At 39.9% G+C, this 21582-nt stretch overlaps 1 protein-coding gene across 4 annotated transcripts in view; it reads right to left on the reverse strand.

Annotated features, from left to right (window-relative positions):
* LOC149173541 (uncharacterized) overlaps positions 1–21582 on the reverse strand; it is a 143267-nt gene that overhangs the window by 100296 nt on the left and 21389 nt on the right. For all 4 annotated transcript variants that reach the window (XM_089424652.1, XM_089424650.1, XM_089424649.1 and 1 more), the window contains 4 exons: positions 13324–13428; positions 13008–13091; positions 12687–12802; positions 608–709 (listed from right to left, as the gene is read on the reverse strand). In XM_089424652.1, the coding sequence (XP_089280778.1) occupies positions 608–709; positions 12687–12802; positions 13008–13091; positions 13324–13428 (407 nt within the window). The remainder of the gene's footprint in view (positions 1–607; positions 710–12686; positions 12803–13007; positions 13092–13323; positions 13429–21582) is intronic.

Below are 21582 nucleotides of genomic sequence, written 5' to 3' on the forward strand. Positions count from 1 at the left end.
TCTCTCGATTATTTTCCGCTGCTTATAAAAGGATCTCTGTATCTTGGTGAAAGTAAATTTGGTTTCAGTTTTCAGTTACCTTGTTTTCAGTTATTCATTAAGCAGTTGCAGGGTTTCAAGAAAATTAACAGTATGAGATGTCCATAATAAACAGATGACTCAACCTACTTTTCCCCAAAGGAAGGGGCCAATGCCTGGATCCTTGAATCCTGGCATGAAAATAAAAATTACTTTGAACGAGGAAATAGAAATATCAGCAGAATTAAACAATGATAATTGAAATTTTGCACGTGAGAATCCCAAGTGAGGAATTTCCGCGATTTAAAGTTTTGTATTCTCATTTTGGTCCATTCCTTCTTGACACCACTGCATTATATAGTTTACTATTAGACCAACTTTCTTAGCTATAAATTTCATAGGTATTATAGTCAGATTGCAGGGTGTCTGATAGGAATGCAAGATTATGTCAAAACTTATTGATAGGCTGTCAAGTGATATTCCCATATATATTGAGCTGATTTTGTAGATGTTTTATATTATAGAAAGAAGAAAATGATTTGCAGAAATCACAAGAATATCCAATATTCAACAAATTGATAGAACTTACTTTTCTGCATTAAAGTGCTCAACTCCTAAATCTTCATCCCAGATGAAGATATAATCAAAAGGTGCCACAACATCTGGGTGAAGGAAACGCTTCGCAAACCACCTGAAACCAGATTAAGATTAGCATTTAATTCATATCCTTGCAACAAGAAATATTTACACCATAACTTGAAATTGTAACAGAAGAGTTTTAGATCTAAAAACAGGTCATTTGCATTAAAACTTAAGTTCAATAAGAACATTGGTAATTGCAAAAACCTAGATACGTTCTAAAACGATAAGTCAATGCAATGTGGCAAAAATCCATTCCAAAGAGGCCTTAGATAACAATTTCAGTTAAAGAGATCATTAATAAATATTCATAAGCCTAATTTCTACAGCACATACTAAGAAAGCACTGTGTATTGATGTTGCTAGTAGCATAAAATTTGTATATATTGCAAATCATACTTATTGAAAACATGTAATCAACAAAACTTTGTGAAATCCCAGTTAAGGTTACATTGTAGAACCACATGCTATATAGTACGTACCCTTAAATCTCATTAGGCGTAGTCTTAAATCTCATTAGGCATGAAGCCATCAACTCAAAAGGATCAACATTGATTTTGCTCCAACAAGGTATTTTTCGCATCAAAGTAATCAAAACTGACACTAGATAGGAACTGTCTCTCCCAATGTTGCTTGGGAGCGGGAGCGGGAGCGAAAACAGGAGCGGGAGCGACCATTTTCAAAAGCTCCCGGTTTGGGAGCGAATCCGGGAGCGATTTTTTAAAAATATATATATTTTTTATATTTTTTAATTTTTGATACATATATGTCAACAAAAACATGTAGAATGATGAATTAGACATAAAAAACATAAAAAAACATAGATTGATCATTGAACCATATCACATCAATCATCTAGAAATTATAATCGTCATCAAGTTCATCAACCATGTCCACAAGTTAGTAAAATACATATTACAACTGCAACATATTGAGTCTCGTGAATCATGATTCATCAAATTCAATCTTAAAGTTTCAACTTCAAGCTTTCAAAATTGAAAATTCAATAACATTTATCATCATTGATCACCAAAGTTGTACTTGTAAGCTAAGTTTAACCATTACAAGAAGTAATATCTTAGATATTTCTAAGTCCTAACTTCTAACTGTTAACATGATATGAAATGTTATAAATTTATAAAATGAAACATGAATAATGAAATGAAATGAAACAACTTTAGTCTTTCACGAAGCATCATATTCATAATTCACAATCATTACCAATGAGTTATAATTGCCAAGGCCCGACTTCAAACTTCAAATTTTCATTGTCACAGTGATATATTGTTTACAAAAAATATCATTATGATATGAAAGAGTCAAGAGTCAAGAGTCAAGGACTCAAAACTCAACAGTTATGAAAACTAAAGTCTAATAGAAACTAAAAAAGACAAGTAAATTGTAAATCTACATGTGGCCCTTGCCACGAGAGTCTCCAAGAGTATGAGCAGGTCATGGTGGTCTTCTAGGAGTCTCCCGCACAGACCGACGACCAGAACTAGAACCTCCACGTGAGGGTGTAGATGGAGGCGGCGACAGCAAAGGAACAAGGCTCGGACCTCGAGCACTGCTACTGGATGGTGGAGGTGGCATGGCTGCTGCAGCTGCTTCATCTTCATCCCTTACAAGTTCCTCTTCCAGTTCTTCAAGATGTACAATGCCATCCTCCAAATTGTCATCCTCTGGGTGATTGTCCCAAATTTTATATGTGGGATCCTCATAAGCCCGATCACAGTAATGACTCAACAACCTCAAGTTGTAGTGCACATAAACCAAGCTTTCTACTCAGTTGTCATTGAGTCTGTTTCTTTTCACATTATGTATGTAGCTGTAGGTGCTCCAACACCTCTCTGCAGAAGAAGTACTTACAACCTGTGAAAGAACTTTTTTTGCCAATTTTGGCAAAAGCCCCTGGCCGCCATATGTTTCCCACCATGTGAGAGTATCAAATCTATCTTTGTCGTCCATTGCATGGAAGTTACCATACAAACCAGTGCCACTGAAGTATCTGCCTATTTCAAGGCGCACAGCTGCACATTCGTCCCTGTCAGGTACCAACTTTTCTAATGCTTCCAAATATCCTCTGGTTACCTCTGCATCTAAATGGGGTTTGGTCCTAATCCCACCCCCTGGTGCAGGTTGGCCCAACCAAGATGTAGAGTAGTATTTTGGCGTAAGGATATACGCCAAGCAATGTCGTGGAAGATTAAGTCTATTCCACCATTCACACACACAATTGTGAATCAGATTGTACAAGTCGGGATCTCTGTTATGAACAATATCTTTTATTTCCCCCAACATGGTATCCATCTGCTCATACACCTCGCCAATCACTAGTTTGTCTGTATCTGCAAACCGAATCATGTGATAAATGGGCTTGGTGAAATCTAATACTTGCCTCACACTTGTCCAAAACTGACCATCAAGAGCGGCCTCCTCCACCAGTTCAAAACCTCGCCTGTCAGTTGCATTTGTAGCCCTTTCCTTTAATACCTGCCAATGTGGACTTGATACCATGCTAGCCAATGACTCTCTTACCTTCAAAAGGTGCCTGAAGGTGAGGTAATAGCTACCAAATCTAGTCTTCACAATCTTCAACAACTCCAATCTCGAGTGACTGCGGAAAATGCCATGGGTATTGCTATGATTTGTAATAAATTTTATCATTTGTTTGCCTTTCTTGTACAAATCAACAATCCATTGGTATTGTGCATTTTTGTTTCTGACAACATCACGCATCAGAAGGTTCAATGTGTGAACCAAACATGCAGACCAAAATATGTTGGGGTATTTATCCTCAATGATTGCTCCCGCCTCCTTACAATTAGGAGCATTATCAGTGATGACTTGGATGACATTGTATGGCCCAATACGGTCAATTGTTTCAAGTAATGCTTCTGCAATGTTGATGGCGGTCCTGAACTTGTCTTAGTAATCATGTGCAGTTAGAAAGATGGGACCACTAACAGACACAGCAAGAACACTTATCAATGGCTTGCCTTTTACATTTGTCCATCCATCAGATACAATGGACACCCCATGGTCACTCCAAGAACTTGTCATTCTATTCAAAGAATGTGATATTCTTGCTTTTTCATGATCAAGGCCAACGGTTCTTGCCTTGTCATACCCAGGGCTCTTGTATCCTTTAGGGGCATCATTTATGGCAGAAACCATTTCGTGCCAATAAGGTGAGCGAAGAACATTGAATGGTATCCCACATGCATAGAGAAACCTGTAAACCTTTGAATCCACATCATTCCTACACCCCTCATCAAGGAAATCTGATATGGTTCTACGCATTAAAGCTGATGACCCTGTGCCTCCATATCCACTGCCTTGCGAGGATGCTGAAGGAGTTCTTTGTGATTGTGAGCTTGGTTCAAAGAAACCCCTTCATTTTTTTTATTCGTATTGGGCTTCCTCCTCTTCCCTTATGTATTTGGCTCTATCCGCTACTGACACTGCTGGACAAGTTTTGATTCCTATTTGTTTGTCTCCATCCCATGGCCTTTTCCCGTAGAGGTGTCTTCTAGCACGGGTGTATGAACCTGTGTAATCATTGTTGCAATGGGGGCAATGAAATTTAGTGGCTCCACCCCCTCTCCCTGTTTCAGCCCTGTTAACATATTTCCACAATGGGGTTTGGTCTTGTTTACTTTTTTGAGGGTCATGTTCACCCTCCTCCAGCTCCTCCTCACCGGGGTTTTCATCAATTCAACTTTCTCCAGCTTCTTCATCCCCCTCTTCAGTTTGGACCCTCTGTTTCCTACTCTCCAGCACCATAATAACCATAAAAGGGACCAAGAAGAGGAAAATGACAAGAAATATAGCCAGGTCCATGGTGTTTGATGTTTGTAGGGTTTTGAATCTGCAAATTAATTTAATTTATTGGGATTAATTAATTTAATTTAAATTCATGATTTTTAAACAAAATAAACTAAATTAAATTAACTAAATTACTACCTAACTAAATTAAACTAACTAAATTACTAAGTTACTTACCTCTTTGCAGGCTTGCTCCTCGCTCCTCGGTGCTTGCTCCTCGCTTCTCCTTGCTCATTTGCTCTTGCTCTCCAAGAAACTCAACTTAATGAAGTGATAATGAATTTTTTTAGGCCCATTGGGCTTTAAAAACAAAACAAAAAAATTAAAATTTAATTTCTTTTCGGGCCCGCGGAATTTTTTTCTGTCGGATCGCTCCCGGTGCCGCCCGAAACGCTCCCGGAGCGATTTTTTAATGCTCGGGAGCGATCGGGGAGCGATCGCTCCCGGGCTTAAAATTTCGCTCCGGGAGCGATCGCTCCCTACAGCACCCCCAAAAATGGCAAGGAGCATAAATTTTTTTATCGGGAGCGATTTCGAGAGCGCACTCCCGAGCCGCTCCCGCTCGGAGCGCGCTTCGGGAGCGGGTTCGAGGCCGGGGGGGTGCGCTCCCCTGCAACTCTGGTCTCTCCAAAAACTTCAACTCAAATCAGAACAACCAAAGAACCAGTAAAAGAATTGATTGTATAAAAATACATACATACATAGATATGTATGTATGTATGTATGTATGTACTAAGTATCTGCAGGATTATTCTCTCAACTTTATGACCAAAACATTTACTTGACTGAAGGTTCTTCAGGGCTACAAATCCATCGTTGAGGACAATCTTGGAAATCAGCAGTGTAACTTGGGTTACTAGATGACAGGGTGGTAGAATAAGCATCTTATGTTCACTTACTTGTAAACTGTTCTATTAAACTCAGACAGGGGGTAGACATATTGTATCAAGGTTGCCAGAGCATGGGGCTAGCAGTGGAAGTGGCAGTGTGAGTGCTAGGAGTGCCAATTCCAAAAAAAACCCACAAGTGAAGCAAGGCGGGAAGTTATTTTTTATATAACATACATTTTAATATATTATAATGCATTTATATTAATAAAATCAAATTGCCAAATTAGTAGCAGGTTATATGAAAATATACATATTTGTGCTACTTGTAAATAACATAAGATAATTCTATTAATGTCCAACAAATGACTACAAACAGGTCTACGGGACCACTATGTAAAAAGGCAAGAATACATTGTGGGAGTGCAACAGCCACTCCTATAAAAAATGAAAGGTAGATCTAATCTAAGATGTAAACCCTCAAGACTGGGAAAGAAAGAAGTGCTACTAGAAGAGTTGGATGTATACAAGAACCTCTAAGGGTTTAAAAAATAAAAACAAAAAATTCCCTGGGGGGAATGCCTCATAGGAGTGTTAGTTTTTGTAGCTTCAGATGTGTTTTAGCCACGAAATTTTGTGGAGAGGCTAGAATACATAAGATCTCCAAAACCCAAAAATCGTTTCTGAAAATTCCACTTAGATATGACTTAATTAGATTATCAGTCGTTTTTTAAACATTTCCTAAGTCTAAACTTAGGGAATATGATTAATTAATCAGAATTAATTAAGTTATGGCGTGAATCTTCTAGAAACTCACATGGATCGACTTCTAGTTAATCCTAGCCATAGATTAAGATTTAATCTTGGGCGTTGAAGTCTCAACAGAGAATTATAAAAAGAAGTCAATGGGGCTTGAAGAAATCACTTGAGCAGTTCGATTTTGCTGAGAAGTCGATTTACAGAGTAGCAGTTGTGTGTTCCCAGAAGTGATTCAGTGAGGTCGAAGTAGTGAGAGAGGGGCCGAGATAGTGAGGCCAGACGAAGCTTTTCCAGTTACAGTAAGTACATTACAGAGAGGCAATTATTGCCACAGAGAGGCAACGCAGAGCCCTCTTGGGGAGATTTCCGTTTTGTTGGGGAGAAGTTGAGATTTTGAGCCAGAAGTTGGGCAGAGGGTCTGGAGGCAAAGAGTATCAGTCTCCCAGATAGCAGTTGACGAGACAGTGAGAGGAGACGTAGTTTCGAGCTTGTGGGACGCAGTAACTGCGTAGGCTGACGCAGTGACTGCGATAAGGGAGCAAGGAGCAGCTCAATTCGAGCTAAGGTCAGTGTGGGATCACCTATGGAGTGAGAAATTTTTCTCACTAGTTATTATTGCTAGTTATTTCTCTATTTGGATCGTTGTTTAAACATCCATAGTTTGTACTCAGATTTTCACTACTACATAATAATAAAACCCTCAGTTGTTGCACTGATTTTCCCGAGTTGGGTTTTTCCGAGGACTTAGTCTAAGAAAACGGTGTCATATTGTGTGTGTGCATCTTATTTCTTCCAGCGTTTTTGTTTCTTCCGCAGTATTTGTTTTGTGAAGGTTTAGTGTATTTGTTTCGATATTTGTCGTAGCACACATCAAATAATTTGTTTAATTAAATTAACAAATAGAAGAAATAACATCAGTTGTTGTAATAGGATTCAAGGTTAGCCAAATTTTCACATGGTATCACAACGTAGTTAGTAAGTCAGATAGCTCAGTAGCGGAAGGGAAGAGGAATTACGTAGCTCTGCATAAGCAGCGGTTTGAAACCTCAAAGGCAGCGCAGTTTCTTTGCCAGGAGGGTCAATTCTTACAGAAAAATCGATTTCTCTGAGACAGCGACAGGGAAATCAGATTTCTCCAATTCGAGGATTACCAGAGGAAAAGGGAGCAGAGCAAATCTCTAGCTGGACGCAGTATTTTGGAGCAGTTGCGATTGCAAAATAGCATCAACACGAAGAAAGAGCACACGCTGAAGGAAATTTTCCTCACGAGACTTCTAGCTTCAAAAGTTCAATTTTCCCTTGCAAATCAACAATCATTTTGAGTAGATTTACTCACTCCAACAGGGAGTGCGTAGAGCCTAGCAGCAGCTGAGCAGAAGAGAAGAGGAGGATTTTGACCTATTTTGATGAGATGGCCACTGCCTGATTACGAGATCAGAACAGGTTGGATGCTGCTTCCAACTATGTCATCTATAAGGCAAGGATGCCCTTCCTTCTCGATGAATATGGCCTAAAGCCATTCATAGATGCAGTGGTAGCTATCCCACAGATGCAGATCAGCTGAAGGAATACCGAAAGGAGATGGCGACGGAAAAGAGGTTGATTCTTGACGGTGTTCGAGATCACATTGTATCACACATAGCAAGCCAAGGAACGGCCAAGTTGATGTGGGATACACTTTCCATGCTATACCAAGGCACTTCCAAGCAACGGAAGATGTACTTGGAGGAAAAGTTGAGATGCACCAGGATGCAGAAGGGGGAACACATAGACCCCTACCTCACCAAGATTCAGGAGATCCAAGATCGGTTGTCAATTGTTGGAGCAGCACCTTAAGCCACAAAGCTAGTATGATTGGCACTCAACAGTGTCTCTGAGGAGTGGCAGGTATTCATCCAAAGCATTTTGGGCAGAGAAACCTTGCCAAAGTGGGACAGGATGTGGGCCGATTTACTGTAGGAGGAGTTGAGGTGAGACTTAGTGAAGAGCTCTATCAGTGGTAGCAGCAACGAGTCGAAGCAAGTGAAGGAGGAGGAGAATGTGGCCCTCACATCAAAGGGTCCCAGTCAAGGAAACAGAGGTGAAAATTGAATTGTTAGTGTTAGGCAAGTAGTGAATGTAATTTCTCATTAGCAGATTTGTTGAAGATTAAGCAATAAAAGTTAAAACCCTCATCCAGAAAACTGGTTTTCCCCATCTTCAGGTTTTTCCAGGGACATTTGTCCAAAATATTTGTGTCATGTGTGTGAGTGATTGGTTTCTCGTAGGTTCCGCTTTGTTTTGATTTGGTGATTGGCGTTGTTCGTGTTTTTTATTCACTAGCTTCAGCTGAAAAAATTAATTTGTTGTGCATAAGTAATCAGAATAATTTACTGGGTTAATAGCACATCTTGGGTAGTGGAAAATTTTACAGATTAGATCTAGAATTTCTTATGGCTAGATCCAAGGAAATTGTAGAATTTCCTTGAAATTCTACAACTGTTAATATGAACAATCTAAAATATAATATATTTTTTTCATATAAACACAAAATTTCTCTACTAATATAATTTACTAGTTTAACAGCACATCTTGGGTAGTGGAAAATTTCACAGATTAGATCTAGAATTTCTTATAGCTAGATCCAAGGAAACTATAGAATTTCCTTGAAATTCTCCAACTGTTAATATGAACAATCTAAATATAAATTTTTTTCATACAAACACAAAATTTCTCTATTAAACTTTACAGCAAAATAGGAACAAAAATAACTACAATCACATAATAAAAACACATTGTTTTTCTAGGGAACCCAACTGGGAAAACCCTCTGCTTGATTATTAATAAAAACTGAATAATAGATCTCTTACAAATATAATTTGTTTCAATCTGAAAACAACCTTGTTTTTCTGCCTTGAACCAAACTTGGAACCCTTGCAAGATTGTTGATCCTTGCCTCATAAATTTAAGCGCGCTCTTGAGCCCTATTTCCTTGCGCTAGAGGTCCTAAATCCTAGCGCAATAGGGCTTCCATTAAATAGGGATTCTCCCTATTTTTGAGGGCAGACTCCAAGGAAATATGCTTTCTATCAAACTCGCACAAGCCTCAACACACAACCACCAACCTGTGCTCTCTACTGCCTTGTCTCACCAACTCGTGCTCACAAGATAATGAATCAAATTGTGCCTTCATTCCTCCTTTTAAAGCAATTCTAATGGCTAAGTTTAGTGAGTTTCTACTTAAGGAGTTTGCTTTTGTGATTGATTGAGTTAGCATGAGTTAACTACTCATGCAACTCGTCCTATCTCAAATCAAGGACTTCAGACTCAAACACACATTCTTTCCCTCAATTAACTTGCACTAGAAGACTAATAACTCAGCATTCCACTTTAACACATCAGTTTACTGCTTCATAGCTTCTAACTTTTAGGAATGCATCCTAAATTATAGGAATTCGTCCTAACTTATAGGAAACTGAAGCATGCCAAGGAGAAACTCATTGTGGTTCCTTTGATCAAGGCACAAATCAAGGAACCATTTCTCATTATTATTTTCAACACTCCCTCTTAGCGAGGAAGGTGTTCCTAAAAGAACCTCGTCCACCTGGATCTGTCTCCAACTACCATGTTCTTTGTTGTTGCCGTTGCTCCCTCTGAGCTAAAGGCTTCCCCGCTTTCTTCTATGGAACTTGCTTTGAAGACCTATTCTTTCCCACCATGCTCTGCGAGTCCACCACTTTAGTCATAAGTGCCATGTACCCTATATACCTTTATGTCCGCTTCTTGATGTTGGGACACTCAACTCTCTTATGATCTCCCTTAACCAAATCCCCTGCTCACTTGGCTCGAACTCTCCTTGTACTTGGAGTCACGGACTAAGTAGTTGCCTCCACTTGCCTTAGGCTATAGTCCTCATCATCCTGCTGGTCAACCCAACTGTCAACTAGCTTAGACTGAAAATGAGATACTGGCTAAGGCTCCATCTCGAGAGCTCTATCCTGCTCTTGTTCAACCACCACTTCTCTACTTTGAGCACCCCCCGCCCTGTTGCTTGAGGTTGCACCTGTCTCTACCTACAACTTGTAGAGATTCTTCACCTTCACACCTATATGCTTGTTACATCCAAAAGCTAAGTGTTGGAGGTACGCCTTACCTTTGTTGAAGATGATATCATATCCCTTGTCCTCAAGGGTAGCTACCGAAACAAGATTTTGCCTCAATCCTGGAACATAGAGAACATCTTTGAGATGAAGAGGATTACCTAACTCCCTCTAAAAGCTGACAATACCAACTCCTCTAGTTGCATACATGCCATCATCTCCTAGCTCGCTCTGAAACTCTTCTTGTTCCCAGTGATGTGGAAGGATGCTCCTGAATCAATATACCATATATTACTATTTGTTGAGCTTGCCATGCAAGCAATCAATGAGAAATCTTTCTCGCACTGGGCAGAAAATGCATCTACATCCGTTGATGCAGAGACATGATCCTTATCGGACTCCTTCTTCTGATTAGGGCACTTAGAAGTATAGTGCCCAAACTCATGGCAATGGAAGCACTTGATCTTACTTAGATTCCTCTTCTTGCCCTTCTCACTGGACTTGATCCTTCTTCTTTCCCTTTTCACTGGACTTGACCTCTCCTTTACCCTTCTTACCCTTGGCCTTACCTGCAAGAGCAAGATTCTCCTCTTCCTTCTCAACCTTCGACCCCTTGCCACTACTGCTCTCGATAAGAATGAATCTGAGCTCCTCCTGAGTGAAATCACTCCACAGGCGTTCCCAATTTGGCAATTTATCTCATCCAGTAATCCATTTAACAAAATAAATAGCCCACTCCTTGGTAAACACGTTTATAGCAACTTGCACCAATTCACTGTCATTTGGTTTCTCTCCTACATTTTCTAGCTCATCGCGAACTTTCTAAACTCGGGTGAAATAGGAAGTCTAGTCCTCACCCTTTTGCATCTTGGTGACCCTCAAATTGTGCCTTCGTTCCTCCTTTTAAAGCAATTCGAATGGCTAATTCTAGTGAGTTTCTAATTAAGGAGTTTGCTCTTGTGATTGATTGAATTAGCATGAGTTAACTACTCATACAACTCATCCTATCTCAAATCAAGTACTTGAGACTCAAACACATGTTCTTTTCCTCAATTAACTCACACTAGAAGACTAATAACTCGGCCTTCCACTTTAACACGTCAATTCTTCATAACTTCTCCTAACTTTTAGGAACGAATCCTAAATTATAGGAATTCATCCTAGCTTATAGGAAACTTGAGCATGCCAAGGAGAACCTCATTGTGGTTCTTTTGATTAAGGCACAAATCAAGGAACCCTTTCTCGTTATTATTTTCAACAGGAATTCCCCAAATAATATTATTTCAATGTGAAGGAAGTTCCTTACCACCTCTATATGAAGGAAGGACTTCCTCATTTGTAATTCAGAGTTGGATAGTGCAAGTATTCCTCTCCCTAGGGCTTAATGAAAATGGTTCTTGGTGTCTATTGGGGTTTCGGGTTTATTATGTGATCTATGTTTCCACTTAGAAGGATTTTCTTTCTTGGTTCAAGCCTCTTTGCTATGCAGACCCTCAAAGGGGTTCCCTTAGTAAATGCATGGTTTGTTTTATGCCATAGTTGATCCTTGGGCTGAGGGCAATCCTATTAAGGAATCCTCTCTAGCGTGTTTTTGACTTTACAATTTACCCCGATTGGCCAAGAGACTACCAATCCTTAGATACTAGACTCTACCCCACTTTGTAAAATCCACCATTCCAGGTAACCAAGCTAAGGAGAGTCATTCTTCTTGATATCCCCATCACCCTTGAATATTGGCACTCATCTTCTCATCCTTCCCTCACCAATATTTCCTTTTTTCTCTTCAACCCAACTTGATCACTAGCATTACTTGTGATATCACCCTGCTCCTTATTGTTCATGCACTGATGATTTTAAAGAGAGCCCCTCTTGAAGCTGGAGGATAGCTGGCTTAAAGTGAAAAAGGTAGGCCGTTGAGGTGACAGTGGGTGACCTATCAAGGTTCCACTTGGATTGTCAAGTGTAAGTTCAAGCTTTCACCATTCTAATGGACAATTTGGTCGGTAACAAGTCCCACTAGTGCTCATTAATGAGAGAAATCACTCCTCCACTACTACACCTAACCACTAGGATGCACCAACTATCATAAATGCACCATGTATCAAGAAAAAATTGTCTGCACAATTATGCCCTAGTGTTGAGTTATTAGTACTACTCCGCAATAGGCACAAGTCAGAGACCTGTAAGTATGCAAATATGAAGAACCTAATAAAAGCAAAAACAAGCAGATAATGCCACTACAAATGTCTCCAAGGAATCACCAAGCAGAGTTCATAATTAGGCTTGGGACTTCAAAAAACCAAAGATTTCATGTTGTAACAACTAGCAGACAAGATGGAAAAATACCCACCAATAACATCGTCAGAGAGAAGTAACTTTTATTTAAACAAAGAGAATGCCATGTCTGAAATAACTTTTATTTAAACAAAGAGAATGCCATTATAAGTAACTTTTATTTATAAAAAGAGAATGTCATTATAACCAGTGCACCGCAAAAAACATGTCTCTGCATAAAACACAACAAGCATACTCTCACCATTTTGTTTGTTTTCTTGCACTGACATGAATTGCACGCTTTGACCACTCATATTGATCCCATTCACTGGTCTTCCCATCATAATGAAAAAGTAGAATGGTGAAATTTTCAGAGAACTGTCAATCAACAAAAAAAGAGCATCATGGGCACTTATTTGCCAGAATCTTATGGGATATGCTAAATTGGGAGTATGCATAAAGAAATGAATAAGAAAAGCTGCACAAACTTTGAAATCACTATGCAATGGGTCGATGCAACAAAAATTAAGAAAAAATCTGCACACTTTGCATTAAGACTAGAATTTTGCCCATGCATGTATACCTTTGAAACTGCACTGTTAACCATTTCCCTCTGTGCGAAACCAACTGTGAAAGTCACAAGGTACTTTTGCTTGAACACCAAGTCCTACAAATTCCAATCCAAATTAAATGAAGCTCATATCAATCAGTATACACAAGCCCTAAAATTTATGGTTTCTCCAAGACACTTGCACGTCTTATTTTCCTATTTTCTCACTTTCTATAAGTTCCAGATTCATCTGCTCTGACAATCATTTTAAAAAATCCAATGACATACTACTGAATTTAAATCCAAAGCAAACAAAATTTGAGGTGAAAAGCAATTGCAAGCAACACACCTCACTAGGCTTACCCCACAATCTACGGAGATATAGATCTGTCTCTGAGACAACAATGCCAGGGGGCAGTGTTTCTGCTCCACGAGGGTTTGTTGGTACATATATCTACAATACATGAAGCCATCATTCAAAACTTTAAATGCATAGACTAACATTTTAAACAAAATACAAGAAAACATTTAACATTCTAGAATGTGATATATATGAATAACTACAGATAGATGCCAATGAATTATGAACTAAAGATATTTCAACAGAGTTTCAGTATATTTTGCCACTCCAGGTTATTTTACTGTTTTGACCTCATATTATGTGTATAGAACATATCTCGTTGGAATCAACAAACAAAGAATAAAATTCTGAATCTCAAAGTAGTCTTGCAGGCAAGGTATATTACATTATAAAAGACACCTCAACCAGAGAATTTAAATAAGGAAAAAAAAAGGAAAACTCCAGACCATAGAATTGAAATAAGAAGAAAAAAAGTAAAACTCCTGACCATAAACTGGCATACAATAGATTGACATTTCAACAGCTTATGCAGAAAGAATTGTCACTTCCAACACTGTAGAAAAATACAATAGTACAAACTCAGAAAATTAACATTGAAATAGAAATTTCTATAGATATATTATTGAAAGCAAAGGCACTGATGACTGTTACGAACCAGAATGGGTAACCCACTAGGAGAAAAAATTTCTCCTATTTTTGACAGCCAGCAACCCTACACATTAGCTTGATGATGATGATATGCAAGCTCCTCCACCATCTGCACCAGTCATTACACCTCTCGCCATCCGGCATGCCTCATGGATAAAATTGGGCTACCAATCAAGAGGTATTTTGATCATTTTGCAATCGGGAGCCTTTACTTACTGTTTTGGGCATTTAGCATGGATAAAGGGGTGATTTGGATGATTGACCAATCTTGCCAGTAAATCTGTTCTCTCACCTTACCACTAGGGTTAATTCTTAACCCTAGTATAGTGGGACCTCCCTTAAGGCCTTAGGGTTATAGGAAGGGCACTACTAGGAAAACTTGGATTGAAGTAGCGTGTTCAATCTCCCTTACACCATGCTTAACACTTGCAATGTCACATTATAATCCTTTTATACCATCTCCATTCTTCAAGTCCAACTCATCATTGGTTCATTGGGATTTGGCGCTCTCTTATCCACATCCTTGAGTAGGGCCGAAAATCATTACTCTAGAGGTTGATGCAGCTAAAAGAATGGAAAAGCATAATATGGCCACAATGAAAGAAAAAGAAAAATGAAAATGCAAAAGATGGTCAGGACATAAGTTAGCACATGTAAAAAAGCCTAGCATGAGCTCTACCCTCCTCATTAGCCATCACCTGGTTCCGAAGAACTTGATGCTCTACTTCATCAAAAGGAACCCTTTCATGTCCCAAACCTAAAGAGTGATAAACTGCCTCATCTTAAGAGGTATATTAAATGCTATATCATAAAGAGCAAGCTTTGATCCTTGAACTATGCACTATAATACAAGGCATTATCAAAAAGAGGTAGAAGGTGCACACCAAAGGAGTGGAAAAATCAGGCTGAGTAGGTTAACTCATGCATCTATGATTGCTCCCTCCATTACATATACACACTCAAGACGTTGACTCCCATTAGCTAGTCCCCTGACAATGGCACTTGGCCACGAAGTCTTTCCCCTCCATTGCCACTTCCTCACACCAACACCTATTAATTGAAGGGCTAACCTTGGAATTTCCACCTACCCTTGGGAATTGGAAGCACCAACAAGAGTCAACTAATTAGCCATCCCCACAAAGGTAGGGAACACCTTTATAGGACTTGGTCTAGTTACATATTTGAAGGTGATCCCAATTTGAGGTATTAATATGCACTTAACACTTAAGTATGGTCTACTTAGATGCATTTATGATCTTGGTCTCTAATGAATGGTTGTTTTCACTTGAGTTTAAGATGGTTTTTCCCAATGGTCCAGAGCAGCAAAAGCATAGAGGCACCCTACTCCACAATATTTCCTAGGCTAGACATTACATTCCATAGAGCATGGTAACCTGGCAGATGCAGCAATGCACATTTTGAGTAGAGTGTTGAAGCTTTTGATGACTTGAGCAGTTGAGATACATCTTGGAGCACCCCCAAGAGCCAAAATGTTGGGCTTCGCTTGCCTAGCATGGAGGATTCTTAACGATGTACCAATGGACCCAACATGCCCCCAGGTTGACCTTAACACTACTTGATGGGCATGCCATGATCCAGGGCCCAGATGAAGATAGTCATCCTTAGGGTGATTTAGGAGGGCTTGTTGCACCTGATGGATCCCTAACACTAGAGAGAGGAGGCACCATGTTGCTCACTTGGCACCCATGGAGATGACGTGTGGCACCCACAACTGGATTTTGGACCCTTGGAGCTATTTTGATGCATGATTTGGGGATTTTCCTCAAATGGCGGATGATCATGACAAAGACATTTCCAACCTTGACTTTACCCTAATCGAGCATTTGGAGAGCAAAAAGGGCATGATATCATCACTTTTAGCCCTACAACTCACATGTGGGCTTATAATGACAAATTATGTTGTAAAAGCTAGTGAGTTGGCTTGTAACCCTAATTTACTTTTTGTCCACTCAAAATCAAACTTGTGTAGGGGCTTCTTAGTTAGAAGTTAAGTGAGGTAGGCCTCACCTAAATAAAAGATCACCTCACTCTTCATCTCAAAAGCATTTAATACTGTACCTAGGGAGAAAATATTCCAAAGATGTCGAGACATTGGCATATATGAGACCCTTTTGGTAGCTATCATGAGACTATACAAGTCAGTTTTGGGTCACCTCATGATGGCACATGGCCTCTCTAATTTTATTCAGAACGCCATTAGGGTAAAACAAGGATGCCCCCTATCATCGACCCTCTTTGGGATTTACATCGATAAGCTAGAATCCTTCCTCCATGAGCACACCCACGAGGGGGATGGTTGCCTTCTACATCAAGTGTTGATCCCCCAACTCCTTTTTGTAGATGACTTGATCTAGTTGGCATCTACATCTAAGGGTTTGCAAAGACAGGTAGACGCCCTAGCCAGCTTTTGTCACCTTCAACAATTGAAAGTCAACCTAGGTAAAACCAAGGTTATGATCTTTAATGCTTCAAAGAAAACGCTTACGAACATGCATTTCTACTTCCAAGGGGAAGAGATCGAGGTCACCACACCATATAGCTACCAGGGAGTACAATTCACAACACCTAGTTTTGGTATGTGGCAAGCCCTCAACCCCAGCTAAGCAAAGGGTATGGTTCCCTGGTCCTTATCGAGAGACAACACTTCTAGAGTCAGTTTCAAGATATCTTATCCAAACTCCACCTCATAGACGCGATCATTAAACCCACACTTCTCTATGGCTTCGAGATTTGGGGACCGAGCTTGGTACGGACAGATTGGACCCAAATGGAGAGAGTCCAAACCTTGCATCTTAAGCGCATCATCAAAAGTAAGCATACAGTTTTGCCGCCCATTATTCAGGCAAAGTTTGCTACCCACACCTTCCAACTCGAGGTCATCTTTTACTTAATTTATTTCCTCCACAGAGTTAGATCTTTCAGAGATTCAACTTCCAGGACAGACCAATACCCCTACCTTGCACTTTGTTCCTCAGAGACCCTCGCTTCAACTCACTCCTTAGGTCAGACACAAGGGTAGTGCTTAGATGTTTCTCGACTTCTCCACACATTAACTATCTCCCCAGAGCGTCTTGCCCCCTTTAGATTCTCCCTTGCTGCTCTGAGTCTCGACAAACCTGAGCATGAAGAAGTCCTTCTACCTTGAGCATTTCCTAGAATTACAGGATGGTATCATTGTTCGCCCCCCATACACACACAAACAATGGATGCACTCACTCAAGATTCCTTTGGGCCAACTTTAAGTTGGTTCTCATCGACCCCGAGTGGAGATTAACCACCATACGCCACAATATGATAAGATCTGCCAAGCATGTCACCTTTAGGAGCTAGAGACAGAGCAGCACCTCATTTTTAGGTGCCCCCTATACTACGCGCTCAGGGGGCGATATCTTTGCCTCTATAGAGATTAAGGAGGATCTCTCTCTACCTTCTTCCGATACCCTAACCACAGATGCCTAGCCCTCTTCATCAAGGAGATTTTCACATACAGATCTCAAATCCTACATACCTCGCCTCACTCAAGGACGATTTAGATGATCACATCATATTTTCAAGTTGATCCAGATGTTTGAAGCAACAAGTGATGAGATAATATCCAAAGTATTTCAGATAGCAACGTAGTGAGACGTCTGGTCTCACCTCAGCCCCCCCCCCTTGAGACCAACTGGTATCCTCGAGATCATTATGGAAGTGCCGACCAACAATTTAGTTCACTCACACCCAGAGAGTCAAACGGATTAGTTCCAGACAATACCCAAACAGGGAATATTGTCCTATCTTGAGGAGGTCGAAACCTATGGAGGAGGCCAAGTTTTGTTGATAAGGTGGCCAAGTTCAAGGATCACTTGTTGAGGGAAGTTATGTTGCTAAGAAGGTCGTGTTGAGGAAGTCGAGTGCCCGTGTGAAGGACAGAGGAGCAGCTGCCAAAAGGGCAGAGTTTCTTTGACCAATATTAACTCTTGTAAAAGCTTTGGTGTCGATAAGTCAAGGAGTTGGTGCTTCCTTGCAGTTGGTGCTAATAAACCAGGGAGTTGGTGTTGATAAACCAAGGAGTTGGTGCATCCTTTCAATTGGTGTTGATAAATTTGATTCCCTAGCCCTCTTCATCAAGGAGATTTTCAGACACAGATCTCATATTCTAAATACCTCGCCTCACTCGGTGACAATTGATATGATCACATCATATTTTCAAGTTGACCCAGATGATTAGAGCAACAAGCGATGAGCCAAGATCTAGAGTATTTCTGATAGCAATGTAGTGAGATGTCGAGTCTAAGCTTAGTCCCTTCCCCCCCGGGAGGCCAACCGATATCCTTGAGACCGTTATGGAGGCGTCGACCAGCACATTAGTTCACTCACACCCAAAGCATCAAAGGGATTAGTTCCAGACAATTCCCGAACAAAGAACATTGTCCTCTCTTGAGGAGGTCGAACCTGTGGAGGAGGCAAAGTTATTGAGGTCGAGTTCTGCTGGTAAGGAGGTCGAGTTCAAGGATCATTTGTTGAGGGAAGTTATGTTGCTAAGAAGTGTTGAAGAATCTAGGGCAAGCATAGTTAAAATGATTCTTCAATACATGATAATAATTTGTGAAGTGTTAATGCAATCTTTATCTCAGCTTGATGTTTACTTCATTATTAGCATGTGTAAGTCAACTTCATCAAACTATTACCAAAAACAAAAAGAGACAAGAACACAAATATTTGGCTTTCTGCTAGGGCCAAAACCTCTCCCTCGTGTAGAGGAAAACCCATACATAAAAATTCTTCTTATAGAGATTCCATTGACGAATACCAAGACCATGACCCTTGAGATATTCTGCCTCTCCAAGACCAATACATCAATCCTCTTCTTTGTTGTTGCTGAGATCATCATCATCATTGATACACTGTTGTTGCTCCTTCACTAAAATGACCTTGTTGCTTCTTCACCAACATCATCATTGCCATACTCGCATTGAAGTCATTGTTGTTGTAACATAGAATAGTATCACCGAGATCATTGTCATTACATCTCTCTTGCACCTTGTTGCACTGATATCATTACTGCACTTTGAGATGATAAGGTTACTGACATATCACGATCCCATAACTACTGTGATTACAGTTATGCTAGGATCAGGACAGTGATCCTTGTCACTGCTCCTTATAACACATCAAGACTTCATCATACGGAATCTGAATACTGTGATGACTAATGAGACCGTAAGTCTCCTTCCATAGGTATGCCGAGGATCTTTTCATTAACGTTGAAGCCTTATTTCATCATAAGGCCGTAATATATATAGGAGAGTAAGACACCGCTTGACATAATCTTTATTGAGCCCAAAAAGTAGATCTATCACTACTGTCTGATCTATGTATGCCATGACTGCTCCTCTACCATGCGATATCAATCATCACTGTAATGCCTGAGATTGCGCTACATAGAAATGCCGAGAATGTCCAGAACCCAAGCTAGTGTTGTGTTTTTACACGAGATTATTCTGTTCCATTTAGCCAAGGTTATGACTGCACCTAAACCCCAAACGAGGCATAGTCAAACCCTAATTGCGGCTCTGCTCCTCCATACGAAATTTCAGAGCAATCCAAAATTTTTCTTGTGTCTTTTTCGCTAACCCTTCGTGGGTATTTATAGTAGTTATACCCATATATGCAAGCTGACTTAAACTTATGAACCAATGTGACTATTCTATTGAGCCGACGTTACTTCCATTTAATTTAATATATATATTTTCTAGCCGACTTGAAGATCCCTTGTTGTTTTGCTTGCAGACTTCGGAAGGCTTGCTTTTGAGGCATTGGTCTTGGTCTTGGAGGGTTGTTACACAACTTTGAAGACTTGTACATATTTACATGAACTCATAAAGACTTTCTACACACATGACATGACTCTTTAACTTTTAAATAAATCCTATAGACATCAAGAAGAAGACTTTTACCTAGAGACACTTCTTGCTCATGAAACCCATGTAACAAGATTACAAAAATAAATTATTTCATTTTATTACATCAAATACAAAGATCATGTCATTATGAAGACCAAACAAGTTACACTTTCTTCAACACTCCCTCTTAACTAGGGAGGTATTCATAATGGTACTTGGTCATTCTCAATCTAAAGAATTTCTCATAAGAAGAATTGGATTTGCAATCCATCTGTCATAGCATCATTTCAACCAACATTGTTTCCATTTAGTAAGGCCTTGACTAACAGCTCTACCTCTCACTTAGATCAGAGCACACAATGTTGGCGAGACCAGTGACTGACAGAGATGCATCATCATTGTCTCTCTTAGGGTCATACCCACGCGGGTGTTCTCTGAGTATACCCTACTAGGACTATTCTCATTTTGGGTTCCTAGCCCTCAAGAATATCGGTCCTCTTGCCCACTCTTGTCTTGGATGCCCTACCACATCCTCAAAGAGTGTCGGATGCCAGATGATTACACAATCCTCCATTCTTTCTTCCAAGCTGAAGACAAGAATGTCGTGTCTAACTCTCCCTCTTAATCAAGGACAAGTCTTTTCTTAGAAACTTGCTCGAGTTCCTTTGCTCATAGGAACTTCCCAGAGCTCCCTCTTACCCAGGGACTCTATCATCAATGCTTGATAGGGTCTTCTAGTTGACTGACGATCCAAGACTTCGATGTCATCAATTTCTTCACATGTAGGGTTCAGCCATCCATCACCTTCCTCCATCATGTCATTCCTTCTTTCCCGGAAAGTATCCTTCTCGGCTTTTCATTTGGGGTTTCCTTTATAAGCTCATGTGTCTTCACTTTTCTTCAACAGTAATTGCTCTGGATCACAAGGTACATAGTTGTGACATCCTTCAAAACTCTCCTTTCCTTGATCCTGCACACATACCCAAACGTTTGCAATAGGTCAGACACCAAAAACAAATCACCTATTACCTATGTTACCGGATCCGTGGGGCTAGGTAGTTGGATCCGCGGATCCCCGGATCAGATACGGATCCGGATCCGGATCCACTGGGATCCGCACTGTGCACTTTAAGAGTCACTTTCAAAAATAATGAACCTTTCGTAGTAAATAAATCCAAACCTACAAAATCATGTGTTCTATGGCGGCGTCTTGATCGATTCTGCAAATGAAGGTGCGTTCGCTGGACCAGTTGGGTAACAAAAGTCTGTCAGAACATATGTGCGTCAAACGATTATTGAAATGGGCATTTAACATATTATTTAACATTGATAAATGTCTGTCGGAACATATGTGTGTCACGCGATTGTTAGCCTCCAGTTTCCACGTAAAATTATTTTGCCCACATAGCACTTAACGTGGATTTTAACTTCCCATCTCCCAAGTGTTTGGTCTCTGATACTTTATCTTATTAAATTTCTAATCCAATTCATTTTATAAATGAATCTAAATAGTTTTGTTCTTTAATTTAATTTATAATAATTAAATATTTTAAATTCCCAGCTCCCAAGAGTTTGGTCTCCGATACTTTATCTTGATAATTTATAATTCAATTCACTTTAATTTAATTTATAATAATTAAATATTTTAAATTCCCAGCTCCCAAGAGTTTGGTCTCCGATACTTTATCTTGAT

The sequence above is a fragment of the Pinus tabuliformis genome, chromosome 4_2, assembly GCF_031772625.1.
Source record: "Pinus tabuliformis cultivar Carrire ecotype Pingquan chromosome 4_2, CPIR1, whole genome shotgun sequence".
Classification (NCBI taxonomy): Eukaryota; Viridiplantae; Streptophyta; class Pinopsida; order Pinales; family Pinaceae; genus Pinus; species Pinus tabuliformis.